The sequence below is a fragment of the Zosterops lateralis genome (assembly GCF_965231275.1).
Source record: "Zosterops lateralis genome assembly, chromosome: 28".
Lineage (NCBI taxonomy): Eukaryota > Metazoa > Chordata > Aves > Passeriformes > Zosteropidae > Zosterops > Zosterops lateralis.
Window position 1 is genome coordinate 6,280,444 of NC_139788.1, and position 25,072 is coordinate 6,305,515.

Genomic DNA, 25,072 nt, shown 5'->3' on the forward strand with positions numbered 1-25,072 from the left:
CCCTCTCCCCACCCCTGGCTCTCCCGGAGCAGCCCAGGAGGCTGAGACTCTCTGGGAGAACAGAGCACCAGTGGAGGATGCCCGTGGTGCCTCTGCTCCGGCTGCAGTTGGAATTCGCTGCTTTTGGGTCTCTCCTGTTGCATTTCCCGGGGTCTCTGGCTGGGAGTTACTCCCGGAAACTGGGGTTTTCTTCTGCCCCACATCACCCTGCTTGCATCGGGGAGGTCCAGCCCGTTCTGCTCCCGCTGGCTCCATCCCAACCCCTCTCTCCCGTGCCCTGGAGGCGGGGAGGCCCCGAGGCCCCCCCTCCCTCCTTGCTGGGGCGGCAGGAGCCAGCGCCAGCCTGTTGCATGAGAATCGGGATATTTTTAGCTCTTTAATGTCCCCGGAGTAGCTCCAGCGCAGGGTCGGCCAAGGCTCTGTGTCCCTCCCGGTGAGCTGGGGGATGTCCCGGTATCAGCACCAGCCAGCGCTGGTTTTGGGAGCAGGATTTGGGGGTGGAGAGGAGCATCCCCCGCGCCGTGCCGAGTCTTCGGCATCCCCGGCACATGGGGGAGAGCGGCGACCTCGGCGATATTGGAATCGACCTCTGCCATGGCACCTGGCCCTGTGGCCACCTCCTTAATGTCCCCCGCTGTCCCCAAGGCTGTCCCCTTGCCCCGGGCACGGGCTGAGTGATGCTGCCACGTGCACGGCGGCCTCGGCCTCTGTAGAGCCGTGCTCCGGGCTCACTTAATAAGGCCACCACGTGCATTATTTTATTAATGAGGTATTACAAAGCTTTTCACGGCGATGCTCTGCATTCCCAGAGAGATATCCAAAAAATCTGTGCTAAGCAGTGATTGCTCACACTGTGCCCGGCTCTTAGGGACAGCTGTGGAAATGCCACGCTGCTGGGGTGTCATCGCGCACCCCCAGCTCGTCACCCCGAGCTGCCAGCCTGTCCCCACCAAGCTCCAGGGCACCAGAATTAGCTCCAAGAGCTTTTGTAGCCCTGTCTGAAGTTTTTTGGTGGCTCCTTGCCCAGGCTGTGCTCAGGGGGTGTGAGCTGAGCATGGGAGGGGGGTCACAGCAGTGGGGACCTGTGGGGCTGGATCTCTCCTCTAGTGGTTTTGGGGTGAAGCCCTCGCTCTTTGCTGCACTGTCCCCAACCTGGGGACTCATTGGCACAGCAAGGGGTCTCCTGTAAACCCTGCAAGGTGGCAGATGGAGCCACGCACCACGTGGGGACATGAACTGGGAGGGGACTTGGGGTAACTGGGACGCTGCTACCACACCATCGGGGCTCAGGGCAGGATGCTGACCCCCAGCCAAGCCTCTGTCCACGTGTCCACCTGTCTGTCTGCAGGGCAAATGCCATAGGATGACCGCTGCTGGTCCCCTCTTACTGGCTGTGATATCGTCTGTCCTGTGGCTCACGCGGGGCTTCGACCCGGCTCCCAGCGCCTGCTCCGCCCTGGCCTCCGGTGTCCTCTACGGCTCCTTCTCCCTCAAGGACCTGTTCCCCACCATCTCCTCCGGCTGCTCCTGGACCCTGGAGAACCCCGACCCCACCAAGTACTCGCTCTACCTCCGCTTCAACCGGGAGGAGCAGGTGTGCACCCACTTCTCTCCCATGGTGCTGCCGCTCGATCACTACCTGGCCAACTACACCTGCGACCCCCGGGGCGAGGCCAGCCCCGCGCCCTCCCACCAGAGCCCGGAGCAGCAGCAGCAGGAGGAGGAGGAGGACGAGGAAGCCGAGCTGGAGCTTTGTGAGGGCACGGGACCTTTCACCTTCCTGCACTTCGACAAGAACTTCGTGCAGCTGTGCCTGGCGGCCGAGCCCGAGGCAGCCCCGCGGCTGCTGGAGCCACAAGCGCTGGAATTCCGCTTCGTGGAGGTGCTGCTCATCAACAACAACAACTCCAGTCAGTTCACCTGCAGCGTGCTGTGCCGCTGGCTCGAGGAGTGCCTGCAGGCTCCTGGCGCTCGCCGCTGCGGCCTCACCCACGCCGGTTGCAGCTGCCAAGCTGAAAGCCCTCCGGCCCCTCGACGCAACGGCACCCGGCCCCCGGCCCCCGCGCCCACCCCGGCTCCCTCCGACCCCGATTGCTGCCCCACCGAGCTGCATTCCGCGAATGCCAACGAGCTCGACCTGCCCGAGGTGCCGCACGGTGAGTGGGGAGCGGGGAGGGACCGCCCCCGAGCAGGGCTGGGGGTCTCTGGGTGCTGCTGGTGGTGGTGGTTGTGGAATTCTGCCTGGGTTCTGCCTGTGCGTGGTCCGTGGGGAATGGGGGTGTTGGGAATTGTGTGTGGGGCAGGGAATTGTGTAGGGGATGGATCCTGGGGCTGGAGGTGCCAGTGGGACCCTGGGCATGGAGCAGGGAATTGTGTAGGGGGTGGATCCTGCTTGTGCGAGCTCTGTGGGACTGGAAAGTGCCAACTGGGAGCTGGGCATGGAGAAGGAAATTGAGAAATGGATGGATCCTGGTGCCAGTGGGACACTGGGCATGGAGCAGGGAACTGAGAAATGGATGGATCCTGGTGCCAGTGGGGCACTGGGCATAGAGCAGGGAATCTGTGCAATGGATGGATCCTGCCTGTGCACACTGGGATAGGATTGGTGCCAGTTGGATGCTGGGCATGGAGCAGAGAAGTCATGCCATGGATGAATCCTTCCCATGCACACTCCACAAGGCTGAGGGGTGCAGCTGGGTGCTCTGCATGGAGCAGGAAAGCTGGTACATGGAGCAGGGAATCCATGGAATGGATGAATCCTGCCTGTGCACACTCCTCAGGGCAGGAAGGTGCGGTACATGGAGAAGGAAGTCCATGGGATGGATGAATCTTCTCTGAGCCCATTCCCAGGGGCAGGAAGGGGCCAATTGGGCACTGGGCATGGTGCAGGGAATCCATGGGATGGATGAATCCTGCCTGTGCACACTCCTCAGGGCAGGAGAGTGCTGTGCATAGAGCAGAGAATCCATGGGATGGATGAATCCTGCTGGAGCATTCTCCCTTAGGGCTGGAATGGGGCAAGGAATCCATACAAAGTTCAAATCCTTGGAGCTGCAGCTTGGACGGCTCAGCCACGCCTGGTAATGCCACGGTGACCCCACCTCTGCCAGGGCTGATGCCACGGCTGCTCTGGCACATCCCACGTGGCTCCCTGAGCTCTCTCCCTGGCACGGGGCAGGAGCGGGAGCCGACGCTCTTTGCCTTGGTGGAGAGGCAGAAAACAATTTGCAGGTAAAAATGACCCTTTGCCGTGGCAAATTACCCTTGACTGCTGCATCCCGGGCCTCTTGTTATTCCAGGCAGGATGTCACGGCACGGCGGCCGGGCTATTAACCAGGCGGAATGAGGCCATTTGCTCGTTCCGGGATTGTGGGAATGGCTCGAGGATAAAGCAGCCGGCACCGGGATCAGGCTGCCCTGCCCTGGTGCTGCCCGTGTCCACGCTGCCAAACCCGGCGAGGTGATGCAGGGGGTTTTGGGACACAGCTGGCCAGATGTTCCCGTCAGCAACAGCCTCAGGGTGATGCGCAGGCAGGAGCAATCCCCAGCTGGGCTGTGGCGGGGTCTTTATCCGGCAGATTAGATGGAGGGGCCGGGACGGACGGTGTAGAGATAATTTCATTGGGCTTTAGCATTTATTTCAGGAGCTAAATGTCATTACGGGCAGATCCCCCACTAAATCCCCGGTCCGTTACAGCTGCAGGGCTTTAAATCGCCTCATCCTGAGGGGAGCTGCTTGAGCTGATTTCATTTCATGGGGTGGTTCTTTCCCGGTTTCCCGCCCCAGCCCCAGCCCCTGCCCCCCCTACTTTAAATGCCATTCCCCGCGATTAAGAGCTCAGCACCGGGATCAGGTGATAGCCTCAAGGCTAGCCTGGCTGACCCCGTGCCTGAGGGGTGACACCTGCCATGGCTCCATGGCTGGGGGGTGTGTGTGGAGAAATGGGAGTCAGGATGGGATCCAGGATGGGATGAAGTGGGATCCAGGACAGGATGGAAAAATGAGATTCAGGATGGGATGGAGAACCAGAATGCAGGATGGGATGAAGAAATGGAATCCAGGACAGGATGGAGAAATACAGGATGGGATGGAGAAGCAGGATACAGGATGGGATGGGGAAGTGTGGTACAGGATGGGATGGAGAAACAGAATGCAGGATGAGATGGAGAAGTGGGATCGAGGATGGGATGAAGAAGCAAGATAATCCAGCATGCGATCGAGAAGGAGGATGCAGGATGGGATGGAGAAGTGGGTTCCAGGACAGGATGGAGAAATGAGATCCAGGATGGGATGGAGAGGCAGAATGCAGGATGGGATAGAGAAATGGGATCCAGGATGGGCTGGAGAAGTGGGATGCTCCTCCAGGGGACCCAGCACATCCCCAGGGGTGGCTCAGTGGGGTTATTCCCCCCAGCCTGTCACAGGGGTGTCCCTGCAGAGCTGGCAGGACTCCATGCCACATCCCGCCCCTCTGGCTGCGACGGCCGCAGCGCAAACTCCAGCTCCTTCTCCAAATTAATTTGACATTTAATTAAAAGCTGGAATGCCGGAGGCTCAGTGTTATCACGGCGCCGGAGCCACGAGGGGCGATGCTCTTCCTCGGCCACCCCTCGTGCCACGCCGCTGCCACTATCCCTCCCTGGTGTCACCGCGCCGAGCCACGGGGCCGCAGCACAGAGCGCCCTTCATGCAGCCTGGGGGGGAGTCCCGGGCTCCCACCTGGCCTCCCCTCAGGGCCCCCCGGGGTGGAGAATGGTCGCCTTTCAGGGGGATGGTGGCACGCGGGGCCGGGGGGCTGAATGGCGCCTGTGAGTCGAGGCTTGGCGGGCGCCCAGCGCTGATCTCAGCCGCTCCTCCACCGCCGCAGCGACGTGGGGCTGGCACCGGCCCAGAGCGTCCCCACAGCGGTGACCCCAGGGTCCCCCCGTGCCCGCGTCATCCTCGCCCTGGGGAGGCTCTCCCAGGGGGATTCAGGGATGTGGCTGGAGGCATGTGGGAGGAATGTGTGGATGGGTTGGAGTTTTGTGGAGTGATTTTGGGTCATTCATTCCTGTGCCTCCTCTAAAGTCCCCAAAGGGGTGACCCCCTCTTTCTCATGGCCTCTGGCTGACCCTGATGTGCCAAGCAGTTCCACTTTTGGGTTTCCCTCACCCCAAACCCTGTTCAGAAACCTACCCTCAGTGAGGTGCTGCTGGGACAAGGACACCACCAACCTTGGGATTCACTTTGGGATCCCCAAAGGAACACCCCTGATGTCCCCAAAATCATCTCCTACCCTTGCAACCACCGGCTGTGCTGTGGTGGGGTGCTGCGAGACCTCCCTGTATGGGGTGGGGTGCCGTGCCAGGGTTGGCTGCAGCCTCCTGGAGGTGACAGCTGAGGATTTAGTGCTCTCCAAAGGAAATTGAATTTGGTGTCTCTGTCGAACACAGCCAGGGAGAATGCCCTCGTATATCCTCGGGATTTATGGTTTTCCCCGGGCTCTTTGCTGTGCCATGTGTAATTCTGCTGCGGTTCTCCCAGAGAGGGGGGTGGCCCTGTGGGGAATTCAGTCCCACAGACCCCCCTGGGCATCCCCACAGTGTCCCCTGGTTCCCTCTCTGTCTCCCATGCCACTGAGAATTCCGTGTCCTGGAGTGGGATGGATCTGAGGGTGCCAGCAGGGAGCCCTGAAGGGTTACCCTGAGTTAAGGCAAAACTCAGTAAATTTGGAGCTTTTTTTGACAGCACAGTCAGTGCCAGAGCAGGCTGTGCTCCCTGCCTGGGGCTGGGTGTCCCCACTCTCTGTCCCAGTGGGAGCCACCATGTGCCCAAAGCAGCCTGCCAGCGCCAAGTGTCCCCATGCCACCTCCTGTCCATCCCCTGGGGACATGGCTGTGCTTGGCTGGCTGCTCAACGAGGTACTTGTGCCATCCCTGGCTGCTCTCCTGCCTGTCACATCGGTGGGGAGACCATGGCATTTTTGGGGGTGGCATCCCTGGGGTGGTACCGATGGTGCTGTGCCGCTGTCCCCCACGGCACATCCAGCAGGGGCAGCTAGCATGGATCCACGGAAACTCCAGGGCCCATATTTGGGGACAAGAGTCCCTCTAGAGGACTGGGAGGTGGCCGAGGGAGGCGTCCCCTGCGCCTGTAACCGCGTCCCCCGCCGAGCCCTGCACATGCCAGTTAATTTCACGCCAAGTGCTCTTGATGGATCACTTGTTTTTTTTGGTAAGCCGAGCCATAAATTTGTGTCACCTCACTGCAGCGAGCTGATAAGTGGGGACGGGAGAGCACCTATGCCTGGCACCCTGGGCTGGCGTCCAGCTGCCACCCCTGGGACACTTTTGGGGTAACTATGACATGTGTGCTCAGTGATGCTCAACCAGGTCTTGCTCTCATGAGTGCTCAGCATGGGGCCAGACCAGGGCCCTGTAACCCCCTGAAATGTCCTACACTGGCCTGTCCCCATCCCTGTTCCCATCTCTGTCCCCATCCCTGCCCCCTCATTTGGGCATTTCTCTGTCCCAGGCAATGCAGTTGAGGAGAACCAGAAGGTGAAGACCCAGTGGCCACGGTCAGCGGATGAACCCGGGGTCTACATGGCCCAGACAGGTACCAGGAATGGGGAGGGGCCACTGGTGACACTGGTGACACTGGGTCATGCACCTGGGCAGGGATGATGGAGATGGAGTGATTCCTTTTAGCTTCCTGCCCATGGACTGGCTTAATTTGCTCCATTTATATATTTTTTCCTCTGCACTTTTCTCCAAGGGTTGTAAAGCAAAAAAAAAAAAAAAAAAAAAAAACACAAACCCCACAAACAAACAAACAAACAAACAAACAATATTAATTGTTTCGTTCAAATGTATTTATTTGGCAAATCCATCTGGGTAATTTGAGCGTGCTGCTCCCCCCTCCTCAGCCGTCCTGATTTATGATTGGAGGGCTCAGAGGCGAGCAGGAGATGGATGGGCCCCGGCTCTGCTCCATGTGCCTGGCGTGCAGAATTCCTGGCCACGCTCGGCTGTTCATGGGGGTTCTGCCCCCCTGGGAGCTCCTGAGTGACCCCAGTGGTGGCCCTGTCCAGTCTTGGGGTGCCTGTGTGACACAAAGTGACCCCAGCATGTTATCACCACCGTGGGTGACACAGAGCCCATGCCCTGCCTATCTGGAGGACAAATGGTCCCCTTTGGAGCCCTCCCTCATCTATCCCTGTTTAATTTAAATGGATGGGCTCTGCTGCTGGGCTGTCCAAGAGCCTCAGAGACATCATCAACCTTAATAAGAGCCGGTTGTTATAAATGTCAGTGTGTGACGGGGTTGGGGAGAGGGAGCAGTGGAGGGCTGCCTGTGCTGCTCACCCTGCCCATGCTGTCCACTGACCACTGTCCACCCTGCCCACCCTGCTCACCCTGCCGACTGCCCACTCTGCCCACCCTGCCCACTGCCCACTCTGCCCACCCTGTCTGTGCTGCCCACTGCCCACTCTGCCCACCCTGTCCACCCCGCCCACCCTTCCTGTGCTGCTCACCCTGCCTGCTCTGCTAGCACCTCCTGGGATGGATCCTGTTCCTCACCCCAGCTGCCATCCCGTGCCCCAATCCCTTCTCCATCTACTGCTGAGCCCAGCCAGGCCTCAAACTCCCTGCCACCCTCAGTGTTACTCCTGACACCCACACCCCCTCATCCCCACCCCTGCGCTCACCAGTGCCACCCACCCACCTCCCTGCCCCCTTTGCGGGGCTGTACTGGTGGCACATCCCCTGTCCCCCGTCCCCAGCGGGCTCTCAGGCTCCCTGTGCCCTGTCCCCCGCAGGGTCTCAGGCTCCCTGTGCCCTGTCCCTTGTCCCCTGTCTGTCCCCCGCGGGCTCTCAGGCTCCCTGTCTCTCTCCGGCAGGGGACCCTGCGGCGGAGGAGTGGTCGCAGTGGAGCGTTTGCTCCCTGACATGCGGCCAGGGCTCCCAGGTGCGGACGCGCTCCTGCGTCTCCTCTCCCTACGGGACGCTGTGCAGCGGGCTGCTCCGGGAGACCCGCACCTGCAACAACACCGCCACTTGCCCAGGTACGGGGGACACCGGGGACACCGCGGGGCCGCACTGCCGGCTCCCCGCAGGGCTGAGCGGGCGGGTGGGGACAGAGAGAAGGCATTGCTGGGACGTCTCTGGGGTCTCCTCGGGGTGCTGTGGTGGGTGAGAAGGGTGCCTTGGCATGGTTGTGGTGCCCACCTTGCACTGGGGTGCTCCAAATGTTGTTGGCATCCCTCCATCCTCGAGTGTCCCTCTTGGAAAACCACAGGGGAGGTGTTGGAACCCTGAGCACTGAGAATTTCAGACTTTCTGTGCTGGCAGGCACTGATCCTCAAGAAAACACTGCATTTGACATGAGGTCTGGGGAAGGGCTTCCAAAATTGACTGATAGCACTGGGTTTATGGGTGTGTGGGGTCCCAGTTGCCACAGGGGAGACGTCTGGGATGGGTGCCTTGCACCCTGTGCCCTGTCAGTGCTGCTGCTTCCAGGGATTTGCCTCGGCAGCTCCTTTCCATCCTCTCTCCTGGCAAACCCTGAGCTCCTCCTGGATGTCCCTGTGGTTTTGTGCTGGACCCTGGGGGATTTGGAGCCTGGCATTCCGAGGGGCTCCCCCTGACATGGGGCAGGAGCGGGCTGAGCTGCTCAGTGCCTTGGGGCAGGTGACAGGCAGACGATGAGGATCTGTCTGTCTGTCCATGGTGCTGTCTGTGCATCCCATGTGGGACACGGGAATGGAGGGACCTCAGGCTGCCACAGTGGCAGCTGCACTGCCCCGTCCAAACCTGGGGCGTTTCAAGGGATTTTCACCTCCAGGACAGGCAGTGGGGAGTGCAGCCCTGTCCTGGTACTCCGAGGACATCAGAACTCAAAGAGGAGCATCCTTTGGGATGGTTCCTGATCCCTGGGAATACTGAGCTCCCATGGATGCAAGAGGCAGATCGTGCTCCATGTGCTGACGAGGATTGGGGTGACCTATGTGTGGCTTTGGGGGGGATGTGCGCCGCCAGTGCTGGGACCCCAAAAGAGAGGCTGGAACAGCACAGGGAGCGGCAGCAGCACTGCTGCCAGCTCAGGGATTTGGGATGATGATGAGGCAGGCAGTGCTGGAAGCTGAGCCCTGGGCAGGGCACCAGGGGTCTGCCACGCTGGGATCCCTCAGTGCAGCAGGAGGAAGAGGAGGAGGAGGCGGAGGAGGAGGCTGGAGCCCCTGGGCTGTGCTGTGTTGCAGTTCCCGGCGCGTGGGAGGAGTGGTCCCCGTGGAGCCTGTGCTCGGTGACCTGCGGGCGAGGGGCCAGGACCAGGACGCGGCGCTGCGCGGCCTTGCGGCGCCGAGGGAAGGCCTGCGAGGGCCCCCACCTGCAGGCCAAGCCCTGCAATATTGCGACCTGCCCGGGTCAGTACTTCCCTCTCCCCATGCTCCTTCTTCCCGCCGGGAATGCCAGGATAGTGTCAGGGCCGCGATCCTGGCGCATCCAGGGATGGGTGGCACTGCCATGGGGACCTGGGGCACAGGGGTGCTGTTACACTGGGTGTCCCTACTGGAATTCCAAGTGGAAAGTCAGTGCTGTTGGTCGTGCCGGGGTCTCAAGACCCCAGCACAGGCAGGGGTCCAGCCTGGGGACCACAGAGGAGGCAGCTCCTTCCCCACCCATCTGCTGTGTCTGGATGTTGTGGGTTACAGGGAGGTGACAAAGGGGGTCGGCTGTAGGGTCTGTCTGCACACAGGTGGCAGTGCCACATCTGTCCCTTTCCTCCTGTGTGCCAGGAGTGGCTGTGGTGGCAGCTGTGGGGCTTCTGTGGTGACGGGCAGGGATGCCACGTCTTGGATGGTGTCCCCATGGGGACCCCACATGTGACATAGGGCAGCTGGCAGGGAGCTCAGAGCAGGAGGGAGAGTGGGAGCTGCTCCTGCAGTAGCTCTGGCAGGGATGTGGCACCCATGGCACGTGGCTTTGGCCACAGGAGTCCTGTGGAGAATGCTGGTGAAGTCTTGAGCTTGGCAGAGAATGATGCCAGGGGTGCTGGATTTGGTCAAAAGCAACGCCAAGTGTGCTGGATTTCCCCAGAGCTGATACCAGGGATTCTGGGTTTGGTTGGAGGTGATCCCAGGGGTGCTGGATTTGGCCAAAATTGATGCCAGGGATGTTGGATTTGGTTGGAAGCAACGCCAGGGATGCTGCACTCAGCAGGACTGATGCCAGGGATTCTGGATTTTGTCAAAAGCAATGCCAGGGATGCTGGATTGGGTAGGAAGCAATGCCAGGGATTCTGGGCTTGGCCAGAAGTGATACCAGAGATTCTGGTTTTGGTTGGAAGCATTGTCAAAGATGCCAGAAATTCTAAGTTTGGTGCGAACAACACCCAAGTCCCCACTCTGAGCGTGTCCCTCGCGTCGCAGCCGCTGTGGGGGCCAGTCCCAGCGACAGCCCCCACGCCCAGCACTGCCTGTCCAGGCCGGCAGAGGTCGAGCCGGCACACCCATAGGTTGGACCCGTTGCCCGGCGACCCCGGGGCGGGTCGCGGTGAGCCGGGGCCGCGCGGCCGAGCGGCCGCTGTCCGGTGGGTGCTGACGGGCGCTCTCCTTGTCCCTGCAGTGGAAGGGCAGTGGCTGGAGTGGGGCGCCTGGAGCCGCTGCTCCGTCACCTGTGCCAACGGCACCCAGCAGCGGACGCGCAAGTGCAGCGTCTCCGCCCACGGCTGGGCCGAGTGCCGGGGGGCCCACGCCGACGCCCGGGAGTGCTCCAACCCCACCTGTCCCAGTAAGGCCCTGCGCGCTGGGGGGGAAGCGGGGGGACGGCCGCGCGTTGGGGCGCGGCTCCCAGCATGGCCCAGCCGTGGTGCCACCGAGGTGTCACCAGCGGTGACACCCGGAGTGCTGGCAGCCCCCTCCGCTGCAGGGGAGCAAGAGGATGAGGGTGATGCCAGGGATGACCATCTCAGCTGTCACTGTCCTTGTCCCGGGTCGCGGTGGGGGCCCGTTGGTGCCAGGTGGCTGCAGGTCCTGCCGTGCTTTGGGTGTAAAAAGCACGAGGAAGCTCTCACGTGTGCACACGAGGCTGGGGACGGCTGTGGGCATGGGGGACAGTGGGCAAAGGATGGAACACAGGGTCCTCATCCTGTTCTTTGAGCCGCTTCTTGCTTCGTGGGAGAGGTCACGGCATCAGCGGCAGCCGCAGAGAGAGGTGGTGGCTGTGCCGTGGTGCCCATGGATGGTGACAGGGGATGTGGGGCATCTGCACCAGGATGGGCATCTGCACCAGGATGCCGGTCTGTCCTAAAAGAGATTTAAATCACTGATCCATGGATTTCACACCCCGCGGGATTTTGACTCACGGCGCGTCAGGGCAGCACTGATGGTGCCCCGTCCCTGTCCCCCCGGCTGCCACTCTCCATATGCAGATCCGGGTGTCCCACAGTGTCTCCATCCCCACAGCAGACAGCAAGTGGGGTCCCTGGAACCACTGGAGCCTCTGCTCCAAGACCTGTGACACGGGCTGGCAGCGGCGCTTCCGCATGTGTGAGGGCACGGGCATGCAGGGCTATCCCTGCGAGGGCACCGGTGAGGAGGTGAAGACCTGCAACGAGAAGAAGTGCCCAGGTATGGAGTACCCCACACCCCAGAGCCCCTCACCCCACTCCTGGGCTGATCCCCTCTTTCCTCCCCCAGCCTACCATGAGATGTGCAAGGACGAGTACGTGATGCTGATGACCTGGAAGAAGACGGCTGCTGGGGAGATCATCTACAACAAATGTCCCCCCAATGCCACAGGTGACCCCAGATGCCCCCTGGGCTGGAGAGGGCAGGGGGTGGCATCAAGGATGAGCACCCCCAAATTCCAGGAGCAGAGGGTGGCAATAGGGTCGAGCCACCTGGAGCAGGACAGGGAGTGGTAGGTGACATCAGGGACAAGCACACCCAAACCACATGCACAGGGCACGGGCACGGACACGGGGTGGCATTGGGGTCAAGCACTCCTAAACCCCCCTGGTCTTGGAGCAGAAGAGGGGCTAGTGGGGTTAAGCCACCCCAAACCCCAGGGGCAGAGGGTGGCATTGGGATCAAGTCAGATGGAGCAGGACAGAGGGTGGCAGGTGACATCAGGGACGAGCACTTCTAAACCCCATGGGCAGGGGGAGGCACTGGGGTCAAGCACCCCTAAACCCCTCAGCCTTGGAGCAGAGCAGAGGCTGGTGGGATTGAGCCACCCCCAAACCCCATGGGCACGGGGTGGCCTTGGGGTCAAGCCAGATGGAGAAGGACGGACGGTGGTGGATGACACTGGGGTGAAGCAACCCAAAATCTCCTGGAGCTGCTCAGGGGGTGGTGGGTGACATTGAGGCACCAGCAGGTGATTCCAGTGCCAGTCCCAATCCCAAATCTCCACCACAGGGACTGCCAGCCGCCGATGCCTGCTGAGCCCCCACGGGGTGGCCTATTGGGGTGTGCCTAGCTTCGCCCGCTGCGTCTCACACGAGTACAGATACTTGCATCTCTCAGTAGGTGCCCGCTCTGGCACGGTCCTTTCTGTCCCCTGTCCCTGCCCCCAGGCCTCTGTCCCATCCCTGACACCCCAAGAGCCACCTCACCTCTCTGGCGAGGGGAAACTGAGGCAGGGCTCCCTGGGTGGGCTGGGAAAGGGGATCCCCTCCAAGCTGTGTCCATGGGAAATGTTTTCGGGATAGCAAGGTTCCCTCAGATCCCCTCTGTGGGGTGGGAATAGGAATCCCATCCCAGAGCTGGAGGGGGGCTCTGGTTGGAATTGTGTTCCTATGAGTTTTGGAAAAGGCTTTTGGGATGGGGAGGATGTCCCCTGACCCCCATGGATGTCCTTTGACCCCCCTGGATGTCCCCAGACCCCTGTGACCACCCACAGACCTCTGTGGACTTGGAATAATGTCCCAATCCCAGAGCTGGAGTGCTTGAGTTGTGTTCCCATGTGGTTGGGAAAGGGCTGTTGGGATGAGGAGGATTCCCTCAGACCCCATGGATGCCCCCAAACACCTATGAATGTCCCCAAACCCCTGTGAATGTCCTCAGACCACCCTGGATGTCCCCAAACCCCCGCAGACTCCCTCAACCTGCACATCCTGCAGCAGCCTTAATTAACACAATTAGCTCCACAGAGTCTCCGGGGCTCTGGGGACACCAAGCGACACTCAGCACCGCCGGGAGGTGGTGACATCAGAGTGACACCGCTGTCCCCGCCCCGTTCCAGCTGCGGGAGCACCTGGCGAAGGGCCAGCGAGTGCTGGCAGGGGAGGGCATGTCGCAGGTGGTGCGGAGCCTGCTGGAGCTCATGGCCCGCAAGACCTACTACAGCGGGGACCTGCTCTTCTCCGTGGACATCCTGCGCAATGTCACCGACACCTTCAAGAGGGCCACCTACATCCCATCCTCCGAGGACGTGCAGGTAGTGGGCAGGGGTGGACAGCCAGGGTCCCCTCCCCGGGGGGAAGTGTTGGCCGGTCGGTCGGTCTGTCCCCAGCCCCGCTGAGCCCCGTCCCTGCAGCGCTTCTTCCAGGTGGTGAGCTACATGGTGGACGCAGAGAATCGGGACAAGTGGGAGGATGCCCAGCAGGTGAGTGACACAGGGAGGTGGTTGCACAGTGTCCCCACTGCGGTGATGCGTCCCAGTAGTTTTTGGAGCTCTGCTCCTATCTCCTGCAGGTCTCTCCTGGCTCTGTACACCTGATGAAGGTGGTGGAGGACTTCATCCACCTGGTGGGGAATGCGCTGAAGGCTTTCCAGAGCTCCCTCATTGTCACCGACAACCTGGGTGAGCAGCGGGGAGAGCGTGGTGTCCCGGTTTGGGAGGACAAAATCCAGAAAATTGGGGATACAAGCATCAAAAAGTAAGCCCAGTGTTGCTAGAGGACACAAAAGAACTACACTCACCCATTATGTTGAGAGTGAGAAAAAGAAGAAGCTTTATTTTGGGGTTTAGGGTTGAAATAGGGTTTGGACTTTGACTAGTGATTGGGCCACAAGCTTAACACTTCTTTGACCTCACTGGCTAAGCCAAAAAGTCCATCACAGAGAGGAATGTGAAAACAATTTACTTTGTTTATGTTAAAATGTATGAGAACTCTCCAGTCCAAAAATGAAAACATCAGAAGGCTGAAAAATTAGGACGACACCCCAGGACACGTGGGGACCTGAGGGGACACAGGAGCAGGAGGTGACCCCTGGTGTCCCCTGACAGTGACCAGCATCCAGCGGGAGCCTGTGTCCGCCGTGTCCAGCGACATCAACTTCCCCATGCGGGGGCGGAGGGGGATGAAGGACTGGGCCCGCAGCTCTGAGGACAAGCTCTTCGTCCCCAGGGAGGTGCTAAGCCTCGCCTCAGCCGGTGAGCTAGTGGGTCCAGGAGTGTAGTTAGAGGACACAAAAGAACTACACTCACCCCCCAAAATGAGAAGTTAGAAGAGAAAAAGAAAGTTTATTTTGATTTGGGGTTCAAATAGAGTTTAGACTTTGACTAGCAATTGGGGAACGAGGTTAACACCTTTCCAACTACACTGGCCAAGCCAGAAGTCCATTAATTTGTCCTTCTCCCTGGAAAAAATGCATATTTACAAAACATCAGTCTTTGCTTATGTAACAAGCGAAAGAAAACTCCAATTCAAAAATAAAAACATGAGAAGGCTGAAAAATCAGGGCGAGACAGGGGTGCATACATCTGGCGGTGTGAGCACATCTGGGTGTGTTTGTGGGCCTACTTGAATGTTCCTGCACATCTGGGGCAGTGCACAGGTGTGTGTGAGCCTGCACATCTGTTGTGAGTGTGCACATCAGGGAGCATGCAGGTGTGCACTCAGGTGTGAACATGCATGTGCTGCTGCACATCTGGATGGGCACATCTGTGTGAGCCTGCACATCTGGAGGTACGCTTGTTGTGAGTGAGCACATCTGGGAGAGTTGCAGGTGGGCACACAGGTGTGAACATGCATGTGCTGCTGCACATCTGGATGTGCATGCAGGTGTGAGCCTGCACATGCCCCTGCACATCTGGGAGTGTGTAGGTGTGTGCACACCTGAGCGTACACATCTGGACGTGTGCACGCACAGCTGCACACACAGGTGTGCACATCTGCTGCAGATGTGGGCTCACATTCACATGCACGTGAGCCACATCCCCGGGCGTGCCAGTGCACATCTAGGTGCACATCTGGCAGCCCTGTGCATGCCCTGTGTGTCCCCTCCCACATGTCACCGAGCCTGTGGCTCTCCCCACAGAAGCCGAGGAGTCGTCGCATTTTGTCATTGGGGCGGTGCTGTACCGCACGCTGGGGCTCATCCTGCCTCCGCCCAGGTGAGTGGCACCACCCCCGCTGTCCCCTGCTGTCCCCTGGCCTGTCACAGCCCGTGTCCCCTCCTGCAGGAGCCCCCTGGCCGTCACCTCCAAGGTGCTGATGGTGACGGTGCGCCCGCCGACCCGGCCCGCAGAGCCGCTCGTGCTGGTGGAGCTGTCGCACATCATCAATGTGAGTGTCCTCTCCCTTGGCATCAGGAATGTCCCCTCCCACATCATCAACGTCAGTGTCCCCTGCCTTGGCATCGAGAATGTCCCTTCCCGCATCACCAGCATGAATGTCCCTCTCCCATGTCACTGTGAGTGTCCCCTCCCTTGGCATCGGGAATATCCCTTTCCATGTCACCGTGTCCTCCTTCCCATGGCACCAGTGTGTGTCCTTCTCCCATGTCATCATGAATGTCCCTTCCCACATCATCAATGTGAGTGTCCCCTCCAAGCATGAGTGTCCCCTGCCTTTGCATCGGGAATGTCCCTTCCCACATCTCCAGCATGAATGTCCCTCTTCCCACATCACCAGTGTGAGTGTCCCCTCCCATGTCACCATGGATGTCCCTTCCCACATCACCAACACAGCTGTCCCTCTTCCTGCCACCAGTGTGAGTGACCCCTCCCATTTCACTATGGATGTCCCTTCCCACATCACCAATGTGAGGGTCTCCTCCCATGACAACAATGTAAATGTCCCCCTTCAGTGGCACCAATGTGTGTCCCCCTCCCCATGACATCAATGTAAATGTCCCCCTCCCCATGTCATCAATGTAAATGTCCCACTCCAGTGTCACCAATGTGTGTCTGCCTCCCCATGTCATCAGCCTGTGTCCCCCTTTCCATGTCAACGTGACTGTTCGTGTCCCTCGTCATCACTGAGTGTTCCCCTCCCACGTCATTGTGAGTTGTCCCTCTCTGTGTCATCTACACAAGTGTCCCTTGTCCCACATTGTCATCGTGAGTGTCCCCCTCCCATGGTGCTGCCCTTCCTCCTCATCAGCCCTCGTGTGTCATCAACGAGTTCCTTCCTCACCACTGTGTGTCCCCTTCCCCTCCCACGCTGTCAGTGTGTCACCCTGCTGTCGCACCACTGTGTCACCTCCCAGTGCCATGTGGATCCCTGTCACCTGCAGGCACCGAGACCCAGCCAGGGATCAGCAGTTCCCAGTTTGTGCCATGGTCTCTGTGCCCATGGTGAGGACGTGCCAGCCTTGGCAATGTCCCCAAGGGCCACATGTCCTCGTGGGGTGGGGACAGGGCTGGGGGACAGCTCTAACCTGTCCCTGTGTCCACAGGGCACTTCTCACCCGCAGTGTGTCACCTGGGACTACTCGAGGACGTGAGTGAGGGCCAGGGGTACAGGGACACAGGGACACTCTGGGGACAGGGAGCAGCTGGCAGTGCTGGGAGGGAGGGGAGAAGAGACGGAATAGGGATGGAAAAGGGTGGGAGAAGGGATAGGAGAGCAGGAATGGGAACAGGGATGGGGGAACAGGGATGGAAACACAAATGGGAGCAGGGATGGGGGAACAGGGATTGGCGCAGGGAGGGGAACAAGGATGGGAACAGGGACTGGAGCAGGGATGGGAGCAGGGATTGGAACAAGCATGGTGGAACAGGGATTGGAAACAGGGGTGGGAGAAGGGATAGGAGACCATGAATGGAAGCAGGGAAGGGGGAACAAGGATGGGAGCAGGGGTGGGAACATGGATGGGAGCAGGGATGGGAGCAAGGATGGGAACAAGGATGGAAATGAGTGGGAGAAGGGATGGGAGAGCAGGAATGGGAGCAGGGATGGAGGAACAAGGATGGGAGCAGAGAAGGGGGAATAGGGATGGGAACAGGGATGGGAGCAGGGATGGCAACAGGGATCGGGGAGTAGGGACGAGAAGCCAGGACCATCCCTCTCCATCTCCCAGCCCCATTGGCATGGTGAACTGAGCTCCTAGGGGATGGATGTGTGGATGTGGTGGCCCCAGAGCCGCAGGGCTGCCTGCACCAGGCTGCCAGATGTGATTTGTTAGTGCTGGCAGGAATGAGGGAAAGTAGGGCACGAAGGGGGGTGGGCAGCACCGAGGGCTGGGGGAGGGCACTGCCAGCCCCTCTGCCCAGGTAGCCACGGGTGGGCCACGTTTTGGGGTCAATGGTTCATGCCTCAGACCGCTGGTGATGAGTATGGCAGGTCTCAGCCCAGCTCCAGGAACAGTCCCCAGTTGTCCCACAGACCCAGTTCCCAGTTTTCATGACGTGCTGGAAGCTGTGGCTGCTCTCCCTGGGCATGGCAGTGTCACGTCCTTCTCTGTTCCCTCCTCACAAGGGGGGGTCTCCATGGCAAGAGGGGTCTCCATGGTGGAGAGATGCCCATGACAGGAGAGACCCCCATGACAGAAGGGTCTCTAAGGGTGAGAGGGGTCCCCATAGCAGAGGGGTCCCTGTGGTGGAAAGTCCCTTTAACAGGGAGGGTCCCCAAGAGGGGCGGGTCCCATAAAAGGAGGAGTCCCCATAAAAGGAGGGGTCCTCATGGTGGAAAGATCCCCCTAACAGGAGATGTCCCCATGACAGAAGGGTCCCCAAGGGCAGGAGGGGTCCCCATGGTGATGAAGTCCCTATGACAGGAAGAGTCCCCACGGCAGGAGGGTCCCCAGTGGTGGGAGGGGTTCCCATGGCAGAGGAGTCCCCATAATGGGGGATCCCCACGGTGGGAGAGGACCCCATGGAGGGAAGGCACCCCATGGAAGGAGGGATCCTCATGGAGACAGGGAATCATCACCCCACACAGGTGTCGCGGGGGCTCGTGGAGCTGTTACTGGCACAGTCCCCGCCTCTCTCCTTGGTGTTTCCTGCCCCCGCCCCAAACCTGTGTGGGATGATTAAACCCGAAGCCTTTCTCCGGCACCGCTCCCAGCAGGATCAGCCTGGGGCGGGGATGACTTCACCCCCTCCCCGAGCTCGGGGGGTCCCCTGGCAGTGCCCCCTCTGTGCCTCCCCCTGGGCAGGGCCAGGAACGGGTTAACTCTGGAGAGGCGCGAGGGGCTTCCCGCGTGTTTGATCATTTCAAACTGCTCTCCCTCTGCTCTCTCCTCATTAATCAGGGATGCTGGCTTGGGAAACTGGGACACAGAGAGCTGCCAAACCCTGGAGACCCTCCCGGCGCACACCAAATGCCAGTGCCGCCAGCTCGCCACCTTCGCCGTCCTCGCCCAGCTGCCCAAAGACCTGGTAGGGGACAGGGATAGGGTGGGGGCAGCCACCAGGCTGGTGGAGACACAGGATGTGGGTGGGGATGACCCCCGGGCTGGGCGGGGAGGGGTCCTGAGGGAGGGTGGGGATGGGCACGGAGTATTTTCTACTAGGACCTGGTGGGCACTGGAGGGTGGGGTGTCCCCATTAGCCAAGGGAGGGGTCTCAGCACCCCGAGCACCCCTCAGCACCCCCATCAGAGTGGGTTTGTATGGGCAGGGGCTGCCGTGGTCCCTAGAGCTCAACGCAGGGCACTGAGGAGGGGAGGGGGCAACCCTGGCCTCTCACCCCGTTGCTCTTCCACCCTGCTGGCACCGAGAAGGTGCTTTGGCTGTGTCACCACTGTCACCGACCCTCTGTGGCACCCAGTGGTCCCCAGTGAGAGGGTGGAGGGCTCAGAGGGGGCAGGGGGGGAGCAGTGAAGGGGGTGGGCTGAACCAGTCCCCCCCGGTGTCCCCTCCAGGCCATGGACCCCTCGGGGACGCCGTCGGTGCCACTGATGATCGGCTGCGCTGTCTCCTGCATGGCCCTGCTGACTCTGCTGGTGATCTACGCCGCCTTCTGGAGGTGACCCGAGGGCACACGGGGACCTGGGGGACACCTGGGGGGGGTGAGGCTGTGTGAGGAGGGGGTGACAAAGGGGGACACGGCAGTGGGGAAGGCTCAGCATCAATGGGATTAATGGGGATGGAAAACCTGGCTGGGAAAGACGTCTCTGCCCCAGGACAGCACCCATCCCATGGGACAGGGACAAGGGACAGGGACGTGGGACAGGAATGGGACAAGGGATAGGGACGTGAGACAAGGGACAGGGACACGGGACAGGCACAGGGACAGGAATGGGACAAAGGATAGGGATGTGAGACAAGGGCAGGGACATGGGACAGGAGCAGGAGCAGGGACAGGGACAGCCTGGCCCCCTGGCCCCATGCCACTCCTGCCGCAGATTCATCAAGTCGGAGCGCTCCATCATCCTGCTCAACTTCTGCGTCTCCATCCTGGCTTCCAACGTTCTCATCCTCGTGGGCCAGTCCCAGATGCTCAGCAAGGTGGGTGCCACCACCCTGCCACCACCCTCGGCGGGGTCCCAGGCCACTCGCTTCGACCCCTGCTGGCTCCCAGCAGCAGACTGGATTTGGATTAACTCGATCCAAGGATTAAATCCTCCCCCTCCACGCTCCGGTGGCTTTGACACAAACCTCGCCGGGGGCGTGGGGGTTTAACCACCGCGCTGCCGGGCACGTGGGCGTGTCCCCCTTTATGTCCCCCTGTCCCCACCCCTTGCAGGGCGTGTGCACCATGACCGCCGCCTTTCTCCACTTCTTCTTCCTCTCGTCCTTCTGCTGGGTGCTGACCGAGGCCTGGCAGTCCTACCTGGCGGTGATCGGCCGGATCCGGACACGCCTGGTCAGGAAACGCTTCCTGTGCTTGGGATGGGGTAAGATTCAGGCGTGGGTGGGAGGTGGGCACCCCTCGCCCCTCCCTGGTATCCCCCCAGGCTCAGCAAACGGGAAACTGAGGCACGGCAGAGGAGGAAAGCAGACCCAGGTGTCTCAGCTGTGGCACTCTCAGGCTGTCAGAGGAGCCCCATCGCTGTCCCCACCCCTGGGACTGGCACAGGGTCGGGACAATGCCACCTTCCTCCAGCTCCTCCAGCCTCGTGTCCCCTCTCCAGGGTTGCCAGCCCTCGTGGTCGCCGTCTCCGTGGGCTTCACGAGGACCAAAGGCTACGGGACAGCGAGCTAGTACGTGGGGACAGGGGACACGGGGGCTGGTTGGGAGCAGGGCACGGTGACAGAGCTGTCCCCTGACATGCCACCCCGCGGTCCCCTGCAGCTGCTGGCTCTCGCTGGAGGGCGGTTTGCTCTACGCCTTCGTGGGACCCGCTGCCGTCATCGTGCTGGTGAGGTTCCCCCGAAAGCTTTGGAGCCCCTCAAAACCCACCCGGGGAGGGGCTGCTGCTGCGGGCAGGGAGGGTCCGTGCCAGCCCTGAGCCCACCCTCCCACAGGTGAACATGCTGGTGGGCATCATCGTTTTCAACAAGCTCATGTCCCGCGACGGCATTTCAGATAAGTCCAAAAAGCAGCGAGCTGGGTAAGTGCCCTGCGCCCCGCGGGGCGGTCCCTGGGGCTGTCCCCCGCCCCCCTGCGCCCTGCCGGGGGCTGGGCACGGGGCTGAGGGTGGGGCAGATCTCACCGCATCGAGTGGGCGGTGGGGGCCAAGCCCGGGGTGAGAGCAACCCCTTTGTTGGGGGGCTGCTGGAGGGGCAGAATTCTGGGGGGCAGCCACCCCCCTGCTCCTTCCCTCGGGGAAGGCGAGTCCGCAGGCCGCAGCCACCCCCGCCTCCGTGCCCGCCCCTTCCTCTGCCGCTTGGCCACCCCCCCTCGCCATTAACAGCTGCCGCCCTCGACTAACCCAGTGCTCTTTTTCTCTCTCTCTCTCTCTCTTTTTTCTCCACCCATTCGCTTCTTGCCTGTGTCCGTCCATCCATCCGTCCATCCATCTGTCCATCCCTCCCCGCCGTCCTGCCTTGCTCCCCGTTGTCCCCTCCCCGTGCCTGCATCCCCCCCCCGCGTGGCCCGGTCCTGGCCGCGGGGGCGCCGGGGGGGCGCTGGGCCGGTAGTTCCAAGCCCCCCCCGTGCGGTAGCCTGCTGCTGAAATGCACCAAGTGCGGCGTGGTGTCAAGCGCGGCCATGACCTCCGCCACCGCCAGCAGTGCCATGTTAGTGCCCGCCCCGGGCCCCCCGCCCCGAGCACAGCGCGGGAGGCGGGGGGGGGGGGGGGGGGGGGCTCTGGGTGTCTCCCCGGAGGGCTTGGGGGGTGGTTTAGGGGTCCCCGAGGGGAAGGAAAGGGTGACGCTGTGTGCTCAGGGCGGGGTGTCCCATCACGTCTGCATGGCATGGCTTCCCATGGCAGGTCACCTCATCGCTGGGGTTTGGGGGGGGACTCTGCTGGCCTGGAGGTGGGGGGGGTGTCCCCCGGGACCCTCTTCACGGCGTGTGAGCTCCAGAGGCTGCCCAAGTCCCCGCTCGAGGGGGGTTTAGTCACAACAGAGGCAGCCCCAAAATTCACTGCTTAAAAAAAAAAAAAAAAAAAAAAAAAAAAAGAGAGAGAGAGAAAAATCCCTCTCTCTGCTGTTCTGGTGGCCGTGGGAGGGTGGCGGTGGCCCTGCGTCCCCTCAGCAACCTGTGGCTGTGCGGGGAAAAGGACGCACCCTCGGGGCTGGAGCCCACAGGTCCCCTCAGCCCTCAGTTTCCTGCCGGCGCTTGCTTGGGGACACCGAGGAAGAGGGGACAGCTGTGTCACACAGCCCCGGCCATGCTTGTGGGGCGCGGGGCAAGGCTCGGGGTATTGCCGCGGGGGAGCAGGGCGGTGCTCGAGGGGGGCTGTCCCGGGGCAGTCCCGCCCCGCGGGCTCACCCCGGCCCCTCTCTCCCTGCGCCAGGGCATCGCTGTGGAGCTCCTGCGTGGTCCTGCCTCTGCTGGCGCTGACCTGGATGTCGGCCGTGCTCGCCATGACCGACCGGCGCTCCATCCTCTTCCAGGTCCTCTTTGCCGTCTTCAACTCCGTCCAGGGCTTCGTCATCATCACCGTGCACGGCTTCCTGCGCCGAGAGGTGGGGCGGCGCTGGAGGGGTGCCGGGGGACAGCCCTGGCTGCGGGGCCGTGACCGGCTCTGTCCCTGCAGGTCCAGGACGTGGTCAAGTGTCAGATGGGGGGGTGCAGGAGCGAGGAGAATGAAAACTCGCCCGACTCCTGCAAGAACGGGCAGGTGCAGATCCTGGTGAGTGGGTCCCCCCCCTGGAGACCCCGCCGCTTAGTCCGTGCCGGCCGTGGTGCTTCATTTCCCCGTCTCTCTCTCTCCCTCTCTTTTTCTCCTCCTCTCTCTCGCTCTCTCCCCTCTTTCTGGATTTTTATAGACAGATTTTGAAAAGGACGTTGACCTGGCGTGTCAGACAGGTAAGCTCTCCTCTGTTGTCACCGTGCCGCGCCTGGGAGGGACAGACAGCACCATCCAGGGGGGTCTCTCCCGTGTCCCCAACCCTCCATGAGATCCTCAGGACCGGCTCTGACCCCTCTCCCTGCCCCACAGTGCTGTTCAAAGAGGTGAACACCTGCAACCCCGCCACCATCACGGGCACCTTGTCCCGCATCTCCCTGGACGGGGACGAAGACCCCAAGCTCAACACGACCTCGGAGGGCGGCCTGGGCTTCTCCAGCCTGCCCGGCAACATCCCCCCCGCCAGCATCCTGGTGCAGGTGCCCAAGATGACTCCCAACGTGGTGGCGGGTCTGACCGAGCTGGGCGAGCCGCCGGCGCAGCAGCTCGGCCTGGAGGCGCCGGGTCCCGTTTACCTGTGCTCGGAGAGCAGCCTGAGGCCTCTGGAATACGGCTGGGTCCGCGCCCCCGAGCCCCCCCGAGAGAGCGATTACATGATGTTGCCCCGCCGCACGGGCAGCCTCAAGCCCTTCCCCCGGGACGAGGCGACGCTGGGTGGAAGTGGCGGAGCAGAGGAGGCGGTGCCCGGTGGGACGGGGCGCCCGGCGGCCGAAGGGGACGCCTACCCCGGTTTTGTGGCCGTGGATCACGTCAACGTGAACCACGTCAACCAGCCCTACGCCACGGTGAAGGCTCCCTACGGGCTGCAGTTCAAGCAGCATCCCACGGTGAGGCAGATCCTGGCCTCGGAGCTGTCGGAGCGCAGCCGCACCATGCCCCGCACCGTGCCCGGCTCTGCCATGAAAGTGGGGTCTCTGGAGGTGAGCGGGGGTGGGGGGCGGTGTGCTGGTGCCCGTGTGGAGAGGGATGAGTTTGCCAGGAATGTGTAGGGTTGCATGAATTCCCCCCGTGCTCCCCCCGGCCATCCCACCTTTGGTGGGATGACCTCTGTGTCCCCATCCGGGCATGGACTGGGGCTGGCATGAGCCCCTAAACCGTGTTTCGCTTGATCCCGGCAAAGACCTTTCCCTTTTCTTCTCCATCTCGTCCCCCTGCTCCTGCCTGTGCCCCTTCCAGAGGAAGAGGTTGCGGTACTCTGACCTGGACTTTGAGGTAAGTGCTGCCAAGGAGGTGGCACTAGTGCCATCGTGGGGGACTGACCAGTTTGTCCCCACTCCCTTCACCCCACTGGCAGCTCCTGAGCTCAGAGGGATTTAGACTAGGCAGTGAAAAGCGTTGGATTAAAACACCGATGATGAGCATGGAGTGGGCTCTTCTGCTTGTCTGAGATGGCCCAGGAAGGCAGGGATGGGGACAGGGACAGTGCCAAGGGACAGTGGGCAGCACCGATGGCCACAGGCTCTGCTCTGCCCCCGCAGAAGGTGATGCACACACGGAAACGCCACTCCGAGCTCTACCACGAGCTCAACCAGAAATTCCACACGCTGGACCGGTACCGGGCTCCATCCACCGGCTCCTCCAAGGTGAGGAGGCCCCATCCTGCCCTGGTCTACACCGTGCAAACCCTTTACCTCCTCCTGCATGGACTGTGGCACCCTGGGGAGATTGAGGGCACCCAGGGGCGCTGCTGAGGCTCAGGGTTCGGGTTTTTCCGCAGCGAGAAAAGCGGTGGAGCGTCTCGTCAGGAGGAGGGGACAAGAGCATGGGCAACGTAAGTCCTGAGGGTTGTCCCTTCCCATCCTGGAGAGGGCTGGAGGTGGCTGTGCTCCGGGGCTATGGGACAGAATCATCCGCAGCTGCCCCTCGCCCCGCAGGACGTGACCAGCCCCGAGGAGCAGCGGCCGAAAGCTCCGGCCGCGCCTCCCAAGCCATGGAGTACATTCAAGGCGATGACGCTGGGCTCGCTGCCCAGCGCCCAGCGGGACCGGCTGGAGCTGTGCCGGGCAGACTGGGACAGCCCCTGCGCCGGCCTGGACGGGGCCGACGGCGATTTCCAGACGGAGGTGTGAGCCCCGAGCCCCATCGCGGCCGCCTCCGCCCTGTGCGCAGCCCCGCCGAGCCGACACACGCTCTGGGTTTGCTCCGTGCTTCGGGGGCAGCCGGGGGGTCCCTGCCTGGCCGGAGCCTATTGTTCCCACCCTGGGAGAGCCGCCTCCCACTCGTCCTCGTGCGGTTCCTCTTCCCGCCACCCGCCCCGGGACGCGGGTGTGGAGGGGACCCGCCCCCTCTCCTCCCCGCTCCCCAAAATGCTCACCCACGCTCACGCCTGCACCCTCCCCCCGGGGGCAGGACCGGCCGTCGAGGCCCTCAGACCTTCGTTCTTTTCTACCGGGATGTTTCTTCACACGCCGTGCACCGTGTGCACGCCAGTGGCCGCCCCCTGGGACCCCCCCTCCCCAAAACCCGGGACCCCCGCGGCCGCCCCCTCCCTCCCAGCCCTCCCCACCGTCCCCACCCCACGGGGCAGGTGCTGTCGTTGTTGGAAATAAAAGTTCACTCTCTGTGGTGCCGTGGGGCCGCGGCCACCGCCTCGTGCTTCACCTGGGGGTGGCTGTCACTGTCACTTCCCCACCCAAAAAATTACGCCCCAAGCAGGGCTGACCCTGCACCCAC

At 61.7% G+C, this 25,072-nt stretch overlaps 1 protein-coding gene across 1 annotated transcript; it reads left to right on the plus strand.

The window, feature by feature from the left end:
• Positions 1-1,363: 1,363 nt before the first annotated feature.
• On the plus strand, positions 1,364-24,468 carry ADGRB2 (adhesion G protein-coupled receptor B2; the record flags this gene model as incomplete). The annotated part of the gene is made up of 31 exons (XM_083879635.1): positions 1,364-2,156; positions 6,515-6,598; positions 7,884-8,048; positions 9,243-9,407; positions 10,609-10,773; positions 11,448-11,612; positions 11,682-11,783; positions 12,405-12,511; positions 13,231-13,425; positions 13,525-13,593; positions 13,683-13,791; positions 14,218-14,364; positions 15,252-15,327; positions 15,397-15,499; positions 16,614-16,657; positions 18,411-18,537; positions 19,022-19,125; positions 19,505-19,607; positions 19,846-19,996; positions 20,234-20,303; positions 20,395-20,461; positions 20,568-20,653; positions 21,183-21,281; positions 22,004-22,175; positions 22,247-22,342; positions 22,479-22,518; positions 22,652-23,319; positions 23,576-23,611; positions 23,878-23,982; positions 24,117-24,170; positions 24,274-24,468. 31 exons carry the CDS (start codon positions 1,364-1,366, stop codon positions 24,466-24,468), a joined length of 4,662 nt encoding a protein of 1,553 aa, XP_083735761.1.
• Positions 24,469-25,072: the final 604 nt, after the last annotated feature.